General features: G+C 36.3%; 1 protein-coding gene across 1 annotated transcript in view; it reads left to right on the top strand.

Annotated features, from left to right (window-relative positions):
• NUCB2 (nucleobindin 2) overlaps positions 1 to 20,828 on the top strand; it is a 31,124-nt gene that overhangs the window by 434 nt on the left and 9,862 nt on the right. Inside the window, exons 2-7 of the mRNA XM_052811235.1 lie at positions 11,083 to 11,226; positions 11,883 to 11,990; positions 13,285 to 13,411; positions 16,697 to 16,800; positions 18,510 to 18,695; positions 19,343 to 19,433. Coding sequence (XP_052667195.1) covers positions 11,083 to 11,226; positions 11,883 to 11,990; positions 13,285 to 13,411; positions 16,697 to 16,800; positions 18,510 to 18,695; positions 19,343 to 19,433 — 760 coding nt within the window. The remainder of the gene's footprint in view (positions 1 to 11,082; positions 11,227 to 11,882; positions 11,991 to 13,284; positions 13,412 to 16,696; positions 16,801 to 18,509; positions 18,696 to 19,342; positions 19,434 to 20,828) is intronic.

Genomic DNA, 20,828 nt, shown 5'->3' with positions numbered 1-20,828 from the left:
TTAACCGCCCTCCCTGCCGTCAGATTTGAAAACACGGAATAACGGTAATGGGGGGGAAACGGTGCCGAGAGGCGGGCGGGCGGGCAAGAGAGAGCAGCCCGCCGAGGCGAGGGGCTTTCTCGCGGGGGGGGGGGGGGGGCGGTGGCGGGAGAGGGGAGAAGTGAAGTTTGACAGAGAGCGTCCTGCCACCCGTCAGGAGGGAGGCTGCCCGGGTTTCCCTCCCTCCCTCCGGCCTTCACGCACGGGTGCCGTCCGCCTGAGCCGGTGGCTTTTCAGGAAGTAACGCTTCAGCAGCCCCGCTGATGGACGCGTAAGCAGTTAGCTCTAAAGCACCAGGAGAAATTAATGCATACCTGGCAGCAGCAGCAGCAGCAAAACCTCGACTGGCTGGTAATTGCACAACCCGCAGGAAAAACTTAGGCTGCTTTGCCCAGGAGATTAGACTGATTTCACTAGAAAGGGTACAGCTTTTCAGCGTTATGTTTACTGTAGTACCACTGGAGGAGGTAGGTAAAGTACTCTAGTGTCAGGCTAGCCGCTGTACTCAGAAAATATTCCAAAAGAGGAAAAGGTTGAAACATGGTTGTAGAGAGGTAACTTTTTTTCCTGAAAAGAACATGGCTATGGTTTCCAAAAGAGTTCACGTTTGGCAACACTTTTTAGTAAGCCTGTAGGAGAAAAAGCCTCTGTTGAGTTGCAAGTATTTGCTGTGGAGAAATAACGTCCAGCGTTTCCAAAATTAGACCATCACAGTAACAACAATGAAGCACCAGTACACCATGGTATCAAGTTCAACGTGGAGGTTTGCTCTAGGTTTGTTTTTTTTTTGTCATCTTGTTTTCTCCCACTCTAAAGAGAAGTCCTGTAGTTGCCGCAGTATTGGTGCAGTTCTACCCCGAATTCTGAAGTGACTGTCCCTCTCAACTAAAAAGAGCAGCACAGGAAAGATTCCTGCTCTGAAGACTGCATAGGAGATGAAGAGCCACTAAAAAATTGTTTGAAAAATTGTTTGAAACCAGGTGGTGGTGTAACCATTATGGGCCTCTGCTTAAGACTCACAAAAGGTTTATGGGAGAAGCCCGCATTTCTGTGAGCACTTTAGATCCACTTACATCTTTTACTGTTATTTGCTACACAATGATCTCATACAGTCACAGTGCAACATCCACCATGGGCCGCAAATTATTAACCTGATTACATACAGTACCTCCTAACTGTGATTAAGTATTTTCCTTTTTACTCACTACTGTAATCTTATGAATGGTGGCAATATTTTATTTTAGAATAAGAAAGATAGTCATATTAAAAAAAGTAATAACATGTCTATCATTAAACAAATTGTGTTGTAGTAGAATGATGTGAATCTCATTCACTTCTAACCAAGATAATTAACTAAACAAAAAAGGGGAAAGCAAAATTATAAATTAATATTGCCCATTGGGTCTGCTTAAAACTTCCATTAGCTATTGTATGCGAAGGCATCTAATGTAGGCATCTGATTAAATTTGCTTGTGACTTGATGCTGTAATACAGCTTGAGATACCATTATTTGGCATCTGAAATTATGTTCAGAAAATCCCATCAGGCAAATAAAAACTAAGCAACAACAACAAAAAGAATTATTTTTTATTAAGACTAAGGAGAAGTTTCCATAACTTGGCTGTGTAGTAATGGTAGTACTGCTGAACATAAACTTTCGGTTCATATAAGCCAAGTTAAAGGTTTTCTGTCAAAAGCTGCCCCCAACTGATACGTATATAACTGAAATTGTAGTCATGAAAGGGGAGAGCAGTAGTTCTCTGAGACAATAAAAAATGTAAAATATTACAAATGTCAGAGGTGTGGAAATATTGACCTATACTTCTAGTGATATACTGACTAAACAAATGCGCTTTACAAAAGAAAGATAAAATCCTTTACTGTTAAGTTAAAAGCCGATAGCAGTGTTGCCTTGATTTGAACTCCTGTGCAACAAAGGTGTTTATCTAGTGAGGTATTGTGCTCTTGTCTATTTGATTGCTCAGTAAGCAGAAGAGATCTCTCTGAAGTTCCTGATAGATACATAGTAGACACAAGCCTTCTGGTAAGGGATATGCTTGTAGGTAGCTAAAAACATGGCCAGGTACTTAAGCCAAATCGAATGAAATCAGAGACAAAATTCATGTTAATTTCAACAGTTTTTGCTCTTGCTTACTATGCATGATTTGACAGTTGGAAGAATGAAAGAAACTGCATTTTATTAGAACTGTTTTAATCATACTCAGTTGTAAATATTATTCTTCATCATAGGTAATTCAGGAAATATATAGACCCTTTTTGTGATAACATTTCTCATGCTTTATATTATTTGTAAAACAAGAGTGGCATATTTATGCATATTTGGATTCCTAAGCAAGTAGAAATCAATGGTAATTAGCAAATTATGGGAATAAATCTCATTAGGCAGCTATCATTAAGTGCCTAAATATTTTAAAATCTGGCTCCGTATCATTAGATCTAGATTTATTCTTGTTAGCTATTTTGTGTTTTCTTTCAAAGGGGAAAAAAGTACCTTGAAGTCCTGGGGCATTCAAGGTTTACTTTAGCATCATCATTTGTTATTGACTAGAGCAAAATCCATATTAGTAGAATAATTGAAATACTGTTTGATTTGAGATTAGGGTTTGAGCAAATACTTTGGTTGCATGTAGTAGCATATTTGAAATGAGGTTGCTTTTTATGCTAGCACTGACAAAATTGCTGTTCACAGTTATACAAAATGAATTTGTGAGATTCCAGGTGTGCTGTTATATTTGTTCTGTATGGGAACTGAAATTATAGTACAGGAAGCTATATTTGTAGTGGCAATTATTTTTTTTTAATTTGCTTTTGAGGTTGATAGGAGTTATATCAAGTATGCATTGAATTCAATACAAGCGTTTGCTTGAGTATTGGCTTCATAAATCTTTTTATTTTTAGCCAACTTTATTGAAAAGAATTGATAAAATCATGCAAGTTCCTTTTAAAAACGAGACTAATATTTCAGCATTCTTCAGTTAGTAAGATAGCTTTGTAGACACTGATACTTATTTTTCTGAAATGATAGGGAAGTTCCTTGGAGGCAGGTAGTATTATAAGTATGTATGTGTATTTGTGTGTGTGCACAGAGGTTTTTAAATAATGAACCATTAACATTGCAACAAGAAAAAACAGTTTTCTTTTCAAACTTTACTTATGACAGAGCTAAGCACATGTAGCAGCAGGCCATATGTTTTGCTTGTATGCCATCTTTATTTCTGGACATACAGTTGCATTGTAAATAGTACTTGCTTCTTTCCCACTTGAGCATTCATAGTTTGTGTTACTATATAGTATCCCCCAGCATTTGGGTGACTCAATAAAACAGATGAAGTATATTTATTTTTAAAAAAGGTTCTGTCAGCAAATGTTGTACTACACAGTTGAGGCATGCTGTCTTTTCCGAGGAGCTGAAAAAAGAAGCTGTTCTATCAGCCAACTTTTGTAAAGAGAACGAAGCAGATAAAATTGTAGTGAGAAAAATGTAACTGATACAAGTCAAAAGAAAAGAATTAAACAGGATGAGAAGAAAGGATTCTACTGCCTTTATGTACTTAAAGAATACTGTTTTATATAAAACTGTATTTACGTACAGTATTAAAATGCTTCTTGAAAAAATAAGGAATGTCTCCTGGTGCGGAGAATTGCATGAGATGTATTCTAACAAAAGATTAGGACAGCATGTCCAGGTTGAAACCTGTTGGATTTTGGCTAGAAAAAAAGAAGCAACATCTGAATTATGGGGTTAATGGACAACTTTGACAGAAGAGAAAAAATACTTGAAGGATAATGAAAGGAAAACTGTTGCTGCTTGTGTGGATGGGACATTTACTGAAAGAGGAGAGGGAAAAACAATGCTTACATATTAACTTTTAAAAGGATGAATTCTCATTTGGGAAGAAAAGTATGCAGGTGTTTCTGTATTTTGAAAGATAACTTGTAAAGGGAAAACTATTGCAGACTGTAGCCGTTTCCCTTTTTACATTGTTTTCTGCTCATGTCTTCAATGAGAAATCTATATCTAGAGGATTGGTGACCTAGTGAAAAGACGTCTTCACCACAACCAAAGGTTTAGCTTAGCATCTTGAGCTGAAACATGGTTTTGCACTTCCTTCTCAAAATTGTTGCCACATTTTAGCCATGCTAGTACCAGATTAACTCACTGGACTAATGTTGTGAAGAAGATGCATTAACTATAGATTAATTGACTTTCATTGTTGGTTAAGGTATGATAGCTTACAGTGTCTGTGCTGCAAGTCCTCCTGAAAGAACAGGGAGGAACTAACACTGATACTTCAGGTGTTTCCAAACAGAAAATATGGCAGAAGAATAATCTGTTTCTGCCTAATTTCAAACATTTAATGTATTTTTTTAAAGATTTTATGAGCTAATCAATTTATATCTTTGCAAATAATTCTTAAAGAAATGGAAAAACCCATGGCATTAAATATTCTCTGTTTAAACTGTGATATATGGACAGGTATATCACTGTTTCAGAGAGATGAACACAGACCGCAGATGCTAGATGGATATCTCAAACTGCTGAAGGAGTACTTTACATAATATTTCTAATATTCTCATTTTAGTACTGAGGTTAGAATATTCTTAGGAAGATGAAAATCTCTTTATCTCTTTCCTGTTTTTTTTTAATTCACTGCATATGAAGATTGTTCACTTCTCCAGTATACAGCATTAAAATAGGAAGTCACAGTATAGTCATGACTAGAGAATATTGCTATCATCCTGCATGTCTGCACTGTATCTCACATAGGTTTAATTACTTCCGTATTAGATACAGCAGGCATATGTGAAATTTTATGAATAGGTAGGCTTATTTGTGTATTCTGTAAGTCTGGACTTATGTTTACGTTGCCCGTCAAGGTATGCATGGATTTGGCAAGTGCAAACATGCAATATGACATTTACAATGTCGTGCTATCTTACTTCATAATCATCTGCTGAGCTTCTACACGTGCAGACGCTACACACTGATATCGCTATATGTTATTGCCTATCTCAGTTTTAGAAAATTTGACATTGGGTGTTACTCCCTTAAAAATATTTGTGCTTTGCTAGGAAGGTGATGGAGACATTAGTACCAGAATAATGCTGTTTTCTGGGCAATAGGTGTTAAGTTAATGAAAAGTAAATTTTCAGGTTTATATTATAAACACCTGGCAGTTCTGTAAAACAGGTGTGCTAATGGTATGTTTAGTTGCTTGTGTTAATGTTGCTAGAACAAACTCTAGAAGCTGCATTTTGTACTTATCTTTCAAAGCCCATAGCTCTTTATAATTCAAATGTCCGATCCTGTTCCACTGAAGTTGATAGGAATTTGTGATTAACTTTAGTGGGATCAAGATCAAGGTTGCTGGCGGACAGCTTGCTTCTTTTCTTTTCCAATTGTATTTTTCTGTTCATGCAAGTACATTGGTGGCTCTATTTTCTGCTGACTATCTCATTCCCTTGGCTCTTGCTCTGTTTTTTTAAAAATACTTTATACTCAGAGAGGTTTTTATTTTTCGTTTTCCCTGAAAGCTTAGGATATTAGCTTTGTTTATAAACTACAGTATTTGTCACTTCGAGAGCACTACTTTTATGATTAGTTCTCTTGATATATTACAAGTAGAAATGTTTGTTTATCCCTTTAGGAAAGATGAGATTGATTTCCTATACAAGGAGATTAGAGTTGTGCTACCTTTTCATCTAGGTGGGCTACATGTCTTTGACTAAAATCACACATCCATGGCCAGGCACGAGGATGTATGCTGTGCATTATGTACCCCTGATGACAATTATCAACTTGACATTGCTCCTCTTCTGCGGCACTGTGATTGTCTGTTGAACTTGGTGGCTCTGAGTCCTTACAGAAGAAACCACATTCCTGGGTCAGACACATAGATTCACCCTAAAATGCCTGGGAAGGGATGGTCATCCAGGAATGGGTTTCTCAAAAGTCAGGAACTCTTGAAGGTAGCTGGCAACAGGCTGAGAGTGGAATGAACTCTTAATAGTAAAGTGTTTAGTGGAACAAAAGCTGGAACCCCAGTTTTCCTCTCATCCTGCCTCTTGTCTCTTTTCCCTCTAGTTTCTGAATTTGAGAATCACGCTGAGTTTTTTTCTTGCACATGATTAATATTAGAATTTGCAATGGGCCTGGTTTGTCTCTTCTGATACACATCAGAGTAGAATGTGCTCAGTGACTCAGCTGTGACTGTCACACTCTAAAGGTTGACGCATGTCTTAGTCACCTGCTTTTATTAAGGGAATTTTGATGAATATAGTCCTGGACTAATAGATACCTAAATACAATAACTCTGTCTTTACTAGGTAATTATTTTTTATTCTAATAAATGTATTTCCAATTTGCTTGTTAAAGCACAGATTGTGTAAACAGTTGAGTTCTTCAAAATACTATGGGAAATCCTGTGTTAAGCATAGTAGTCAGCAAAGTCAGCTGTAATTATAGAGCTATCTTTTGCTTATCCATTTTGGTCTTCTCTGCTTTTAATTCTTCCTGGTACTTCTGGATTTTTTGGCCTGTTTTATCAAAAGGGCTACAATAAAAACACCCTATGCACAACCTGAAACAAAACTGCCTGATGGGCAGTAGATGGCCTTATTTTCAGAGCAGCTTATTATGTCAAATAGATGTGAAGAACATGTTGTGGTATCATCCAGTCTTTCCCATTATGTATGACAGCGTGCAATTACAAAGAATGGTATTTCCAAGGGAACCCAAATTGCCCATGAGCACAAATCCCACTGAAAGTCAGCAGATCCAATGGCACTTAGTTTGATGAGGGCTTTTGATAGATAAGCTCTGCTGACTACTGCAGGGGTAGTTTAAGATGATATAGCTGCAGTTGCCCATCCCAAATCCACTGGAGATTAGTGCTCCCTGATATGAGGTTTGGCAGACCAACATGGTTGCTTATATCTCAGTTGTTTCAGTTCAGCATGGACATTTTATGTATGAGTTTTCCTGAGTAGCAAGGGGAAAAGTCTTAAAAGTTTAACGGTGTACGCCACTTTGGCCTAAACTGACAATCCCCATCTCCACAATTATTCACGTTACTAGAAGATGTAGGTCATCAGCTTTAAAAAGATTATTTATGACTTTAAAATGGATCAAAGACCAGGTCTCATTGTTGAAAGTGTTGGCTTTAGTACGTGCCATGGGCAAAGAATGAATCAATGCTGTAACTATGGCTAGCACATGGCTTCTCTGCCATGGTTCATCTCACTACCTGACCTGTTGGTCTTACATGAAATGACCATGCTCAAATAATAGCCACCTGTGATTTTCAAAAACACTGTTTACACACCTTACATGAGTAGAGTGGCTTATGGTAATATTAAATTACTTTTATTACTATAATTGTGTATATATGAAAATATTTTGCTTGGAAAAAATATTTATCCATCTATCAGGGTCCCAATTTTTAGCATTATCAGAAGCTACAGTTTCTTTAAATAAATACTTCAAACATACCTAACCTTTTGAAAAAATATTTCTAAAAATACTGAGAGTATAGTTATTATACTCATATACTTTGGGGGTTTTAGTTTTGTTTCATATCCATTGCCTAGACTTCCTGCACACTTATGGCCTTTCACTTACCAGTATACTAGACTGTCCCATTCATACTCTGTGAGAATTTCAGCAAGGTGGATTTTTGTTTTACCTGTAAATTTTTTTTGTAGTAATGCTCTGTGTTTAGAGAAGTTATTGCCCAGGCTGTTCATCCAGAATCTTTCAAAGTAGATTTTGAGGTTCAGTTCTCTCCTATTCATTTTTTAAATACACTTAGTTGACAGATACTGTATTAAGTGTTTGCCTTACTTTTACTGTCTTTCCTATTTCTTTCATCTGAAAAGGCAAGCGCAATGGCCTCCTCACAACTGTATCTCAGTCTGCTTTGGAGTGAACCATCACCTTGCAAATATTCTTAGTCCTACCTGTAGAATTTATAAACCTTTCTTGTTAAGAAACAATGCTCTGATAAAATCTGTAGCATAGCCTAGGCCACCCAGGGTTCTTCTGTTTCAAATTGGTTATTAAAGGACTGGAAAAGATTCAGAGAAGACTAACAAGCATGATCAAAGGTCTGGAAAAGCTTCTGTAAAAGGAATCATTAGGTAAGCTAGCACTCTTTAGGCTAGAAGAGTGAGGACTGGTGTATGATCACTGTTGGAGAGCTATAATATGGAAATGGTAGCTAAGAATAAATTGTTTACATCTCTTCCAATACAAGAACTTAGGGGGTTCATTGAATTAGGTAAATGGATGACAGGTTCAGAGCAGAGATGGTTCACGCAACGTGTTATCTGTGGACCTACTTGCCATACTTGTCATGTTATAGGTAGTCTGTTACAGAAACACTATTTTCTGTTTCTGTCCAACCTGGTGCATAGGTTAAGCTATTTCCACTTGCCATTTGTTGTATTCAAGCCTATGTGGTGATCTGCATGTGTTCGTATGTTGACAGGTATATCAAAATGCCTTAGTAAGGATAAAATAACAAGCAACAGTGTTCAGAGACTGACTCTAACAGCAGATATGGCAATCTACTTTTAGAAAAAGGAGGACAAAATTAGGTGATCTTGTCCATGCAAGACAAAAAATTCAGTGACAGTAAGATGATGGTTGTCTGCCACCTAAAAGAACTGATGGCCTGCATAACATATATAAACTTAATGTTATCCATGCCACTGATAAATAAAACGAACTGTGCCACTAACAGACTCAGCTGATAGCTCAAATTCAGGACTTCCTGGCAGCATTGTTAATCTGCCCTAGTAACCTAGCCTGGCCTGAAGATCCAGTATGAGGATAGGAAGGGAGACTTCTGGGCAAGTCCATTAACTTGGTGATTTGGTTTATAGAAGTCATCCAGTTAGTACTCAAAAATATTCAGTCTTGGCATCTACGTCAAGATTAGGAGACTTGAAAACCTACTATTTGTTAGTTATTATCATTTCCTGTGATTAAATCCTGTTGAAATTGCAAAGCTAGGCACAGCATTTTTACAACAATATTCTGTAATTAAAAACATCTGAAGTATTAGACCTTTGGCGTTTGTAAAAGTGATAGTGAATAACTAACTCCTTCATTTATCAGCTCTATAAAGTCACTGCAAGCTAACAGCTTGTGTGGAAGTGTAGAAATTAACTTACTAGTTCCAGAAAATCAGTCTGGATCTGACTTTTTTTTTGGTTTGCATATTTGCTTGCTTTAAAGGAATGACTGAGGCAAAGCTAATCAGACTTGCTGTTGTGGATCTGACAGTAGTGCTGACATTGAATCTAATATGCTCAATATGACAACAAAAATAACTCTTGCTATCCCGTCTGGTAATGATCAGATGTTAGTCATTTTTTACATGAAAGTAACAGGTATGTGCTATAACTGAGCAGAATCCATTTAGACTCTTTTTTGCTGAAGATGTGATTAAATAAAAACAGTTTCACAGAATTCTTGTCATTCTTGAGCCTTTGACACACAAAACAGAAGATGTATAGGTAGATACGTTTTTATCTCCAGCTATTGCCTCATCCCCAGCAAAAGAAAGGATATCTCTGCACATCTTGTACGCATTTCTCATTTTTTTTCTTAATAAGAGTGCTTTCTTTTATGTAATAGTTATATGAATATAGGGTGTCAACAATGCTTAATATTAAATGCTTAATGTTATCTACATTTATGGCCTTAGTAAAAAAGCAGCTTAATCCAAGCAAAAGTAATGCTTCACTGTTGAGTATCAGAGCCATGTAGTCAGGAAAACTGGCACTGACCGTAATTAAAGTTTGTCCCTCCCACCCCGCCCCAAAAAAAGAGATTTCCTGCTGGTGGACATGAGTACTTTTGATAGAATTACTTGCATGGCTAGTTAAAGCACTTGTACAGAAATTCTCCTTGTAGCAGGTATACTTTTGATTTGTTTGACTGCACATTTTTTAAATATTACATCTTTTTCTTTGACATATTTAAGCTAATTTTAGACATTATTTGACTGGCAACTTTCACTTTCCAGGAAATGATTTATATTACTTACGTAACATTGGAGTTTGCTCAAGCTTTTTATAGAATATCCAGAGACTGTGGACTGTCATAGGCTGAATTGGCTGAATTGTCTCAAGAGCCTGACTTCGCTGTCAGATGCTGGATTACCGTCATTACTTTTTTAGCTGGATTTCCTGTACTCGCACTGTTTAAGTATTCCATCTTACCGGTTTCTGAATGAATTGAGGTATTTTCAACCAAATTTGATAGAGGGAGAGAAGAGAGAGGTCAAGAACTCTCAAAGTGCTCAGTGCTCACAAACTATGTGTGAGTTAGCCCCATGTAAGATACCAAAGAAAGTCTAGGGGAGACTGGCTCCCTAGACCTAAAGCCCCAGCCTGAGCAACAATTTCAGGTAGTGTGAACACTTTTTTCAGGAATCTCTGTCAACTTGACATACAGATATAACATGGATTGTAAAATATTTTTCCTGCAAATAAATTCTGGAGGGGATCTTGACTCCAAGTTAGGCAAACTACTCCATTGCTGAAACATAAAGACAACTGGCATTACTACACTAAGATCTGATTCAGTGTCCATGATTATCTTTAGGAGTTTGCCAATAACTTCAGGAAAAACATGATCAGAGTGGGAATGTCAGTATTAGTTATGCAACACTTGGTCATCCTAAACAAGTGTATGAACATTGGATGTTCCCACCTGTTCTGCGGAGCCACTGATAATACCTCTCAACATGTTAAAAACCTCTTACCGTTTACAGTACAACTTAGGTTTGCCACACAGTTGTAAGGTAATCTGAGGAAATCTGCTTGTGTAATAATGACCTTTAAAAATTAAAGCTGTATTTAATTCTTTGAGTTTTAGTGTTCCTTGAGAGCAGTAGAACATGTGGGAAGTGGGTTATTACAGGTATCTATGTAGGAACGTAAAAAAAATTCTAATCAGTACAGTATGATAACATCATTTATGTTATTTTTTGTGACTTGGTCTCATTTCAGATGAAGCGGCTATCTGTCCTGCCCCAACAGTGTATTTTGCTGATGACATGTCTCCTAATGGCCTTGGAAGCTGTACCTATAGACATAGATAAGACAAAAGTTAAAGGAGAAGGCCACGTAGAAGGAGAGAAGGTAGAAAGTCCAGTAAGTGTAATGAAATTTATCTAATTAAATATTTTTGCATAATTGTTAGTAATCTGGCTATAGCAAACTACCTTCCTGAAATTTAGATGTTCTTTACTGGAGTTACTTGCAGGAAGGAAAGTAATATTAGCCAGTATTGTCATATATCTACTATGGTGAGGTTCTTCTTAAATTTGTTCTCTTTTATTTTTTTTCCATGAGGGGCTAAAGGTGAGGTGGCACATGGAAGGAATTCCCCAGCTTACAGTAGGAAGAAGTGCCTAGTGTTCCACAGAGGCTTCTTTCAAGTGATTGAGTGGTGGCTTAGGAAATTCCACTCAGTGATTCCAGTTCAGTGTTTCAAATAGAACAGTAATGAATGAACTGCACTTTTGAAAAAAAAAAAAAAACAAAAAACAACTATATTAACATGACAGATGCTTGTGTATTACATGGATTCCTGAACACTTTTCTCCTCTTCCTTGTCTGTTGTTGAAACAAATGAATCATAAGATTAAGTTGTTTTAGGGCAATGATGCAAATCAGAAAAAAACAAAGATATGTAAGAGAATATAATGTCTGTGTTGCTGAGATTTGAGTTTCAGTTTAATCGTATTTAAACAAAATGAAATGTTTGGTAGTATATTTTTTCTCAATTTCACATTTTTTTTTTGAAGGATACAGGACTTTATTATGATGAATATCTCAGGCAAGTAATAGATGTCTTGGAAACAGATAAGCATTTCAGGGAGAAACTCCAGACTGCTGACATAGAGGAAATAAAGGTATGTACAAAAAAAGACTTAAATGAAGGTTAATTAAATCCATAATCACGAGCCATGTATGTTGTATTCTTTCTTCCTTTTCTTTTTTCCTACTCCTCTCAATTTTTGTGAGCTTAAATTTCCTCCCATTTTTATTTACTTAGGAATTTAACTCTTACTAGATCTTTGTCTGTAGTCAAGGGACAGTAGAACTTCTAATTAAAGAGTATCCCATAGCATACAAAAAACTTGAATGCATAGTTTCTGCCTTCTGCCTATCTACTAAAAAGCCACTTTTAGACTTCATACAGGGAGGTGAACCTTCATGTACATCAAAACAGCTGCAAGCGTAGCTCTCACTTGCTGTTGCCTGCTGAGTAACTTGGAACACTGTTTTGAACACAAAGGTATATCTGCCTTCTGGGATTAAGATAGTGCATCACAAATTAATATGATGACATGGAAGAGGATTACAAGACAAATTTTAGAGTCTGGGGAAATCGAGGAGTTGTACTAGAGGTAAAGTCAGTGTATATAGGAATAAAATAGACCTCTGGCTTTCTCTGCTGCTGTCCTTTCTTTTGTGCCAATCCATATAGCACTCTCTCCAAAACCTTACCACATTCTTGTCTTTTCTACTTTAGTTCCTGGCTCTAGGTGGTGGCTGTTCTGCATTCCCCTTTATGAGCTAGAAATTCAGCAAGGGACAGGTAGGAAACAGTCTAAAGTGACAGACTTAAAGAGGAGATCCTGCCTTTTGCATTTCCTTTAATTGCTTGTGTTGCCATTGGCAGCTTTTGGCTCCTTTTTCTCCTGTGCTACATCTAGTGTAACCCTTGAAGGTTACTATCCATTTCCAGATTCTGATAAATATTCATGCAATACATATTGTTCGCTGTTGCTGTGCTTGTACCTCTCTCTCTCAAGTCTTACAGCTATCATCAAGTGGATGAAGAACACAGCACTTTGTGTACATCTCACAGTTGTTTTGAACTAATTTGAGAACATTTGATCAAGAAATTTGTCACTTAAACATTATTAGGTATTGCTGCTTAAAGGTCATGCTTTTGCTGTTTGGAGGAGCAAGATACTTAGAAATTCTCTTCTCAGAAAGCTTTTAGGATTCCTCCTGTTTCTATAACCATAGGCTTAAAAAAATTTGAATCTGCTCTTTGAAAAAATTTTGAGATTCTTACAGTGTGGGCTACAGCATATCCAAAGACTGCCACTAGTCTGCTGTTTTGCAGCTCATGTCTAATGGGAATCGTAAAGGCTACTTTCTTCTATTTTTTATACATAACTTGTTTTTTGACAGAGTGGAAAACTAAGCAGAGAGCTTGATTTAGTAAGCCACCATGTGAGAACACGGCTGGATGAACTAAAAAGACAAGAGGTGGCAAGATTAAGAATGTTAATTAAAGCTAAAATGGATTCTGTTCAAGGTAAGAATACAAAATTTAACCAGGTGAGTTAACAGATGGGGTTGTGTTGGAGAGGTGTCCAAAGTTGATCAGTTATGCTTTGTTGTCAACAATAATGACTGTAAGCTGAAAGTGAGTGTCCCTTCTGAGCTGGCCTAGGGCCAGTAAAGATCCATCTTTATAGGAAAGTGGGGAGAAGAGCCATCTGTGTTTTATAAATAACTAAACTTGATTCTGGCAGTGGATTTTTCAGATACTCCTAATCCTTTTTCAACCTCTTTTAATTTTTGTAGTGCATCAATTTATAGATTACTCAGTGAGAACTAGTAACATAGTAGAACTATGTTTAAGAATACAACATGACATAGCATTTCATGTCTTTACAGGGTAGAAAACGATTTTTTTTTTTACAGTCAACACAAAAGTTTTCCTTTTTTTCTTTTTAAGCCCCCTTTCCACGAGTTACAGTTATTGTAAAGATTTATAACAAATATTGAACATTTCAATTTAGAAGATTATTTTTCTTATTTTTGGGGCAGTTTTAAGCTCCTGAGTAAAGAACATTTGGAGTGAAAAAAATTCTCCGTAGCGTTTTCTTAATTGCTAATGAAATCGTACAAACTCAGGCAATTTCTTCTAATGAATAAAGTATACAGGTTTCTAATGATTCTGATTGCTGTATGTTTGTGTGGGAAATGGTGCTATCCCTTTTTATTTCTTATTACTGAAGATTTTTTACATTTAGAACTAATTCTGTAAATTTCTTATTAGTGGTTTCTTTTTGAAGAGAATTAGTTGCTCATAAACAAAGATCCTAATAATGGACTGCATTATCTTGTTTCTGAAATGCTGTTTTTCACACAGAAGCTCTAATAAAAAGGGCTTAATGTGCCCATGCAGATTATTCTATTATTAAAAATCTTTGCAAGTTATGGGGACAGATCCTACTGAATTGAATAGGTAATGCATCAATTTAAAATACTCCAAGAATAAGGAACTGTCTTCTAGGCTAAGGAGATTTTAGAGGTGGCAAGTAGACTGAAGAAGTATGCATGTGTAATTATGTGTTTGGGGATGTTACTACGGTCAGGAAAACATCAGATTAATTTGGGAAAAAAGATATTTACAGTGTAGTACCTTTCCAATGAAGTCTTTAGGTACTATCATAGTATAATTAATGAATAATTATATAGAGTCAGCTGAAGGTGTCAGATCACCTTTATGACCTTTGCTTTCTTTTAATGAAAGTTCTCGTCCAGAGAGCACAGTCCACTGGTAGCTTAACAGTGCAGAGCAGCGGTAGCCCCTCCATAGGAGTCAGTGCGTTGCCTCACATAGCTGCCAGACCCCATGTTCATCTTCCTCAGGTGGCTCTTTAGCTGCCAAGAGCCCTGTCTCGTGCTCCTATTGCAGGCAAGCAGTCCAGTGACATCATGGTGACACTCACAGTGAGCTAGTTGACAGCAGCTAATGATACCTGATTGTGTACATAGTAATTTTGTGTATTTTGTAATTTTTTTAGTAATTTAATGGACTGATTACTTCTAGCCCTCTCTACTTCCATAAATCAAGAGTAACTAACAGAGCGTGCTTTAGAAAAATAATTCCCCCCAACAGATCTGATCTTTTACAGTATAAATGTGAGATCTTCCATTTGGGAAAGAACAAGAACAGATTATTCCAGTTCAAAATATTCAGATGATTACTAAGACATGAAAACATCAGGAGTGGGAAAACATTTTGTAAAGTTTATAATCAGCCCTGCCAGTGAGTACTTCACATCACATACAACAAGTATGGCCAGATTATCTATAAAATACAGCTGCATCTGTACACCTAGGCAACGTCTTGGAATATGTACAAAAGAGCATTCTATAGTAACAGCAGGCAGAGCTGTTTGATTTCCTTTTATTTGTTCTGTTAATCTTTTCCCTATAACACCACTTAATGTCTTCTATCTGATCTAAAAAAAGAAAAAAACCAGACACAAAACCCCCTGTTTTCTTCCCTCTCAGATGGATCAGGTTTTAAAAAAAAAAAAAAAAAAAGAAAAAGATTTGAGATTATATTCTACATATATTCAGCCCTGATCCAGATGTGTTTATAAACATTTTCACCAAGATCTTACTAGACTGATCAGTACAGAACAGAAGAATGTTAGGGGTTGGATCTCAGATAATACAATAATGTGGCAAGTAAATACTGTCAAATAGAATGAGTCTTTTCCCATAAATATAAGAAATGGAGGAAAATGAGTTTGGGGGCTGTTTTGGTTGGTTGGTTGGTGTTGGTTTTTTTTTTTAAAGACTATTATTACACTTCTAAAAATGTTTCAAAAATAGTCTAAGGCATGTATATTTCAACAGAAATTATGATCTCACCAGGGAGGAATTATGGTTGAAATCTGCCCCAGCCAGTGTTTGCTGTTTTGTGATAATACAGACACAGCATTGAGTGTAACAAAGACAGATAGTTTGCCAAAGAATAACATGTTCAAAATTGTGTTTTCCAATTTTTTTAAACAACTAAAATATTCTTTGCTAAGCCATCTAGTAAAAGGTTGTTGAAACTGTTATACATATCAAAGTGTATGCTGCTTAAGATAGCATTATTATTAGCAGTCAGAAACCATGGTAACAGCTAGAAAAGCTTTTCGTAGAAATATGTTTTGTTGTTAGTGCATTGCGTATTGATATTGTTGGGTATCATTCCTGTCATAAGGAAGAGAGAAATGTTTGCAGCTTTTAGACACAGGACCTGACTCTCCACTGTCTTGCACTTCTTGTTTTGCACAAATGAAATATTAATATCTGCTTATCTGATTTGATATGATTTTACACCATATTGCACATACATCTTTGGCCAGATATAAGTCATTTGCAAAATGTTGAGGGCAGTAGAAGAGTCAGACTTCTCCCAGTTCAGGAAAAATATGCAAATTGTTAGCTTTGATACTGCACATAACTTCAACTATCTCATTTATATAAAAGAGAATAAAATGTTTTTCTTAGTTTGTGAAGCTCAAATTGATTGTACTTTTCCTTGCTGAAACACAAGCCTTAATTTGTGCATCTTAAATTATTGTGTGCAATGCAACACTGACACATCAGAAGGAATCTAGTGCAAATTGCTATCAAGTTTGGCGAATTTCAGGAGAAGCAACTTTAGAAGTGTTGCTATAGTTTCCTCCAACAGTGAAAAAATTATCCAGTCCTCAGGGAGCTCCCATATGAAAGTTTTAACTTCCTGATCTTGCTTGACTTCAAACTTATTTTAATGTTTTACCTTTGTACCTTGTTCTTTCAGACACTGGCATAGACCATCAGGCTCTCCTTAAACAGTTTGAGCACCTGAACCATCAGAATCCTGACACGTTCGAACCTAAAGACTTAGATATGTTGATCAAAGCAGTGAGTGCTAGATATAAACTACTGTGGGGTTTTTTGATATTAATTTTTATGCATTTTTCACTGGTAAAGGCAAATCCTTTTATATATACAACTTTTTTATAGACAACATGCAGTTTTCATTTTCAGAGAAAAGTCAGTTGTCTCCATCGCACACTTGAAAACTGTTGTCAGTGTGCATTATGCTAAAGAGCCCATAAATTTTGGGGTGGCATCTTAACAGGACTTGCATTCATGTGCCAGTACAAACAACTTCAGGAATAAAATATGCCTTTCCGGGAGCCTTTACATTAAATACGGTTTTGATAGGGGTACATTTTTCCCAAGTGTATTTTCTGATTTCTATTTCTAAATGATTTAGGTGTCTCACAGAATGACATAAATAATTATCGCTAAACTAGCCATTTGAATTTTGGGATCTATTATATATACATCAAGCTGCAAAACTACAGCAGAGTAGAATTTAAGATATCGATGTTAGAAATTGCATATGCTGGGCAGGGCATTCAGTGTCTATTTAGCAGATTCAGTATCAATCACAGGTGTGGGGGGGTGTTTAGTGCTTGTTTATTAAGGGGATGCAGTTAAGCTAAGCATGGCATGGCTTTTTTCAACTGCTGGAAAAAATACGCTTCCCAAGGAGAAAAAGACTTTAATCTCAGATATGCTTCAGAGAGCACTGCATGTCTGACATGAGAATTTGACAGTTTTTATATTTTCAAAATAAATTGAAAGATAAGGTATATTTCAAGCTTTCTGTAATTTTTGTGGATTTTTTTTTTACCCTTGGAAAATTTTATCTCAATTTTCTGTAAAATTGTTTTTTATAGAGATATTATAAAGTTTCTTGCCATTTCTGAGCATCACTTCTGGGAAAATTCTGGTTGGCTAGGAGAAGCATATCCTCAATGGGGCAGTTCTTTCTCTTAGTATGTGTTTGGGGTTTTTTTGTCTTCTCATTTCTCAGTTCTCAGCTGAGATATTGACAGAGTGTAATGGGCATTTTAGGGGATCGTTGCTTTGGAATTGTTTTTGAAAAGGTACAGTGAATCTGAAAATTGAAAGGTAAATAATGGAGAGGCTATATCAGGTATAAACATGTTACTTTGAAAAGCACTACCAAAACATCCTTTAATACCTTGAGCTGTCTGAAAATGATACATCTTTAAACTCTATACAGGTGCTTGTCAGAAATTCTCCCCTCACACCCTTTCTCTCAATATAATTGTGTTTTTTGATTTAATCTGTATTAAGCTACTGCAGACTAACTCCCATTATTAATGAAGGCGCTTTTTTCATTAAAAGGTAGGCTAATCTACAAAAGTTCTTATTCTGAAATAATCAAGCAGGTTAATGGTACTATTTGAAGCTGCACTTAATTCGTATGGGACTTACTTAACAAGTTAATTTCTTATTAATTGATGAGAAAGGACACCTTGATGACTTCTTACAGTACTGTGTAGTTGCAAAAATTGTCTAGCAGTTGAACCCTTGCAAATTAATTTCTGTGAAAATAACAAAGTGAGGAGAGATGTTTTTGCATCACTGTCACGTGAAAGGAAACCCCCAACTAGTCTACCTCGTGTTTAAAAGGAGAATGGCAATATGGCCAGCCTTGGCCACAGATCTGAACAATACAGTGTTTTTAATGTCATATGTGTTAACATAATTGTGTGGCATAAGCATATATCTACATATATCTATATTTTTAGGCTACAAGTGACCTGGAAAACTATGATAAGACCCGCCACGAGGAGTTTAAGAAATATGAGATGATGAAAGAACATGAGAGGAGAGAGTATTTAAAAACACTGGATGAAGAAAAGAGGCAGCGAGAAGAATCCAAATTTGAGGAGATGAAGAAAAAACATGGTGATCACCCTAAAGTTCACCATCCTGTAAGGCCACAGTCTCTTCTTACATGATTGGGTGGAAGCTTTCCTTTCCAGAGAGAAAAAGCTAATAAAGAGAAGGGTGTATCTTCTTATTCTCAGCATTTGCCTCTTCTCATTGACATGGGAGCAGAGTGTGGGAACAATGCAGAGAGCATTACAAAACCCACTTTATATACCCCCATTTTTTCTGTACAAGTATGATATTTGCTGGCAGAATTACTATTTACAAAGAAGATAAAACTCATGAGGAAGAAGCCAGAATGGTATTCAGAACTGTAGGGATGCCTTCATGGTATGCCTGGCCTGCAAGGAACTGCATCACAGTACCATTTGCTCTAGAAAAGGCAAACTTATTTAACTTCCTTTAGCTGTTATTTCTAGATGAGTCTGTGTGGCAATGACTGATGATTACAGGTGTTCCTTTCCACAGAATACGCATTTCCTTGACACCCCCTCTTTGCCTGGGCCTTTCTGTCTAATGAAAGTATTAGACCTGAACAAAAGGGAATTAAAGAAAATTCCATTGATTCCATTTGCAACATGACTAATGAGAAAATAAAGCCTTTCAGAGAAACCGTAATGCAAAGGTAATGCAGAAAATTTACACTTAATCATATTTTGAATAGTTTTTCTTTGTAACCAATCTATAGGGAAGCAAAGATCAACTGAAAGAGGTGTGGGAAGAAGCAGATGGACTAGATCCGAATGAATTTGACCCCAAAACATTTTTCAAATTACACGGTAAGAGGTTTAGTTTAATTTAATGAACAAGTGAAGTGACTTTCTGTTACCTTCTGCTGAGGGCAAGTTTGTCTTATGCTAGGATGAAGACTTATACCTCAAGTAATTTGGATGAATCTGAAGAGTTAGAGGACAAAATATTTATGTTATTGTTTGTAAGTTTACTGCAAAGTTTTAAATGGGGTTTAAAAGTTGAAAACAGAGTTTTGTTTAACTACTTGTAAAATTATACAGCAAATAACTAGTAGTGATTCCTCAGGGAAGTATGGATACTTAGAGGGCTGTCCACATCTATAACTTTGCTTACACACTACGTACTAGGAATAAATCCTCAGAGGTGTCTGTAGGAAAACCTGCTTTCTCATCATCTCTGCAGGTAAGTGGCAGACACCCCTTATCTTTGGAATGGTCATAGAAGTGCCAGCCTCTTCAGAAGTTGCAAGATTTCCTTAATAAAACAAAAACCAAATTGCCCCCCAATCCTGCCTCTATATTTCTGAGCAGTGTGCAGCTAGAAACAATAAAATAGGAGCAGAGATGAGGATGCATCTCAATGGGCATTTTGCTTTAAAAGGGATTATATAAATGTATAACCTTATATTTTGACGTTGTTAAATGCTTCATAATAAAGTACCCTTAAGCAGATCCTGCCTTGCACTGGGCTGTGAAGGGTTGAACAGTACATAGAATTTGACTAATCCCGAAGATGATAATTTAACTGAAGTGTTCTAGCTTGAGTCTGAACTTTTATCTTGGTTTACAAAATATATAAAAACGGATTATAGTTATTAACCTTATTTATTCTCTCTAGAAAGAGATCTTGAAAGATAATTTTCTGAAAATTTTTGGTAGCTTTTTTATGCAAATCTTACCAAAACAGAAATAGCCAAAATAACCCTTTGCCTTAGAGCTTAGTATATAAAAAACTTTGAGGCAACTAAACAAAAAGATTGCATAATAACGCTCATTTGAAGTAGACGTTCTCTTTCAATTTCAGAGGTAGTCTAACAATATTCAGAGTAGAATGTAGGATAAAAGATGGATTGTTAGTTATCAAGTATTCTCTTTTCATTTGTCATGAAAAGTCATTTTACAGTGATCTCTTCTCAAGCGCTGCATATTTATATAGATTTTCATATAATTCTTTAGGTTTTTTGGAGAGTCATACTGTTGGTTAACAAAGTTTTTCTACAGATTTTTATTGCTCCTGAATCTATTTGCAAATCTAGTTGTTAAATTGGGACAACTTGTTCTCAGCAATATTTTTTGGCAATTGCACTCTGTGCAATCCTTTTGTGACCTTTTTCAGTTTGCTAAGAAGTAGGGAGATTGTTCCAGACTTGTCTAACCAACCAGCCAAAAATGGCAATACAGTTCAGCCAATGCCTGATAAAA

Source organism: Harpia harpyja, chromosome 16, assembly GCF_026419915.1.
Source record: "Harpia harpyja isolate bHarHar1 chromosome 16, bHarHar1 primary haplotype, whole genome shotgun sequence".
Lineage (NCBI taxonomy): Eukaryota > Metazoa > Chordata > Aves > Accipitriformes > Accipitridae > Harpia > Harpia harpyja.
The sequence above is the reverse complement of the archived record's forward strand: the minus strand, read 5'-3'. Positions and strand labels throughout refer to the sequence as shown.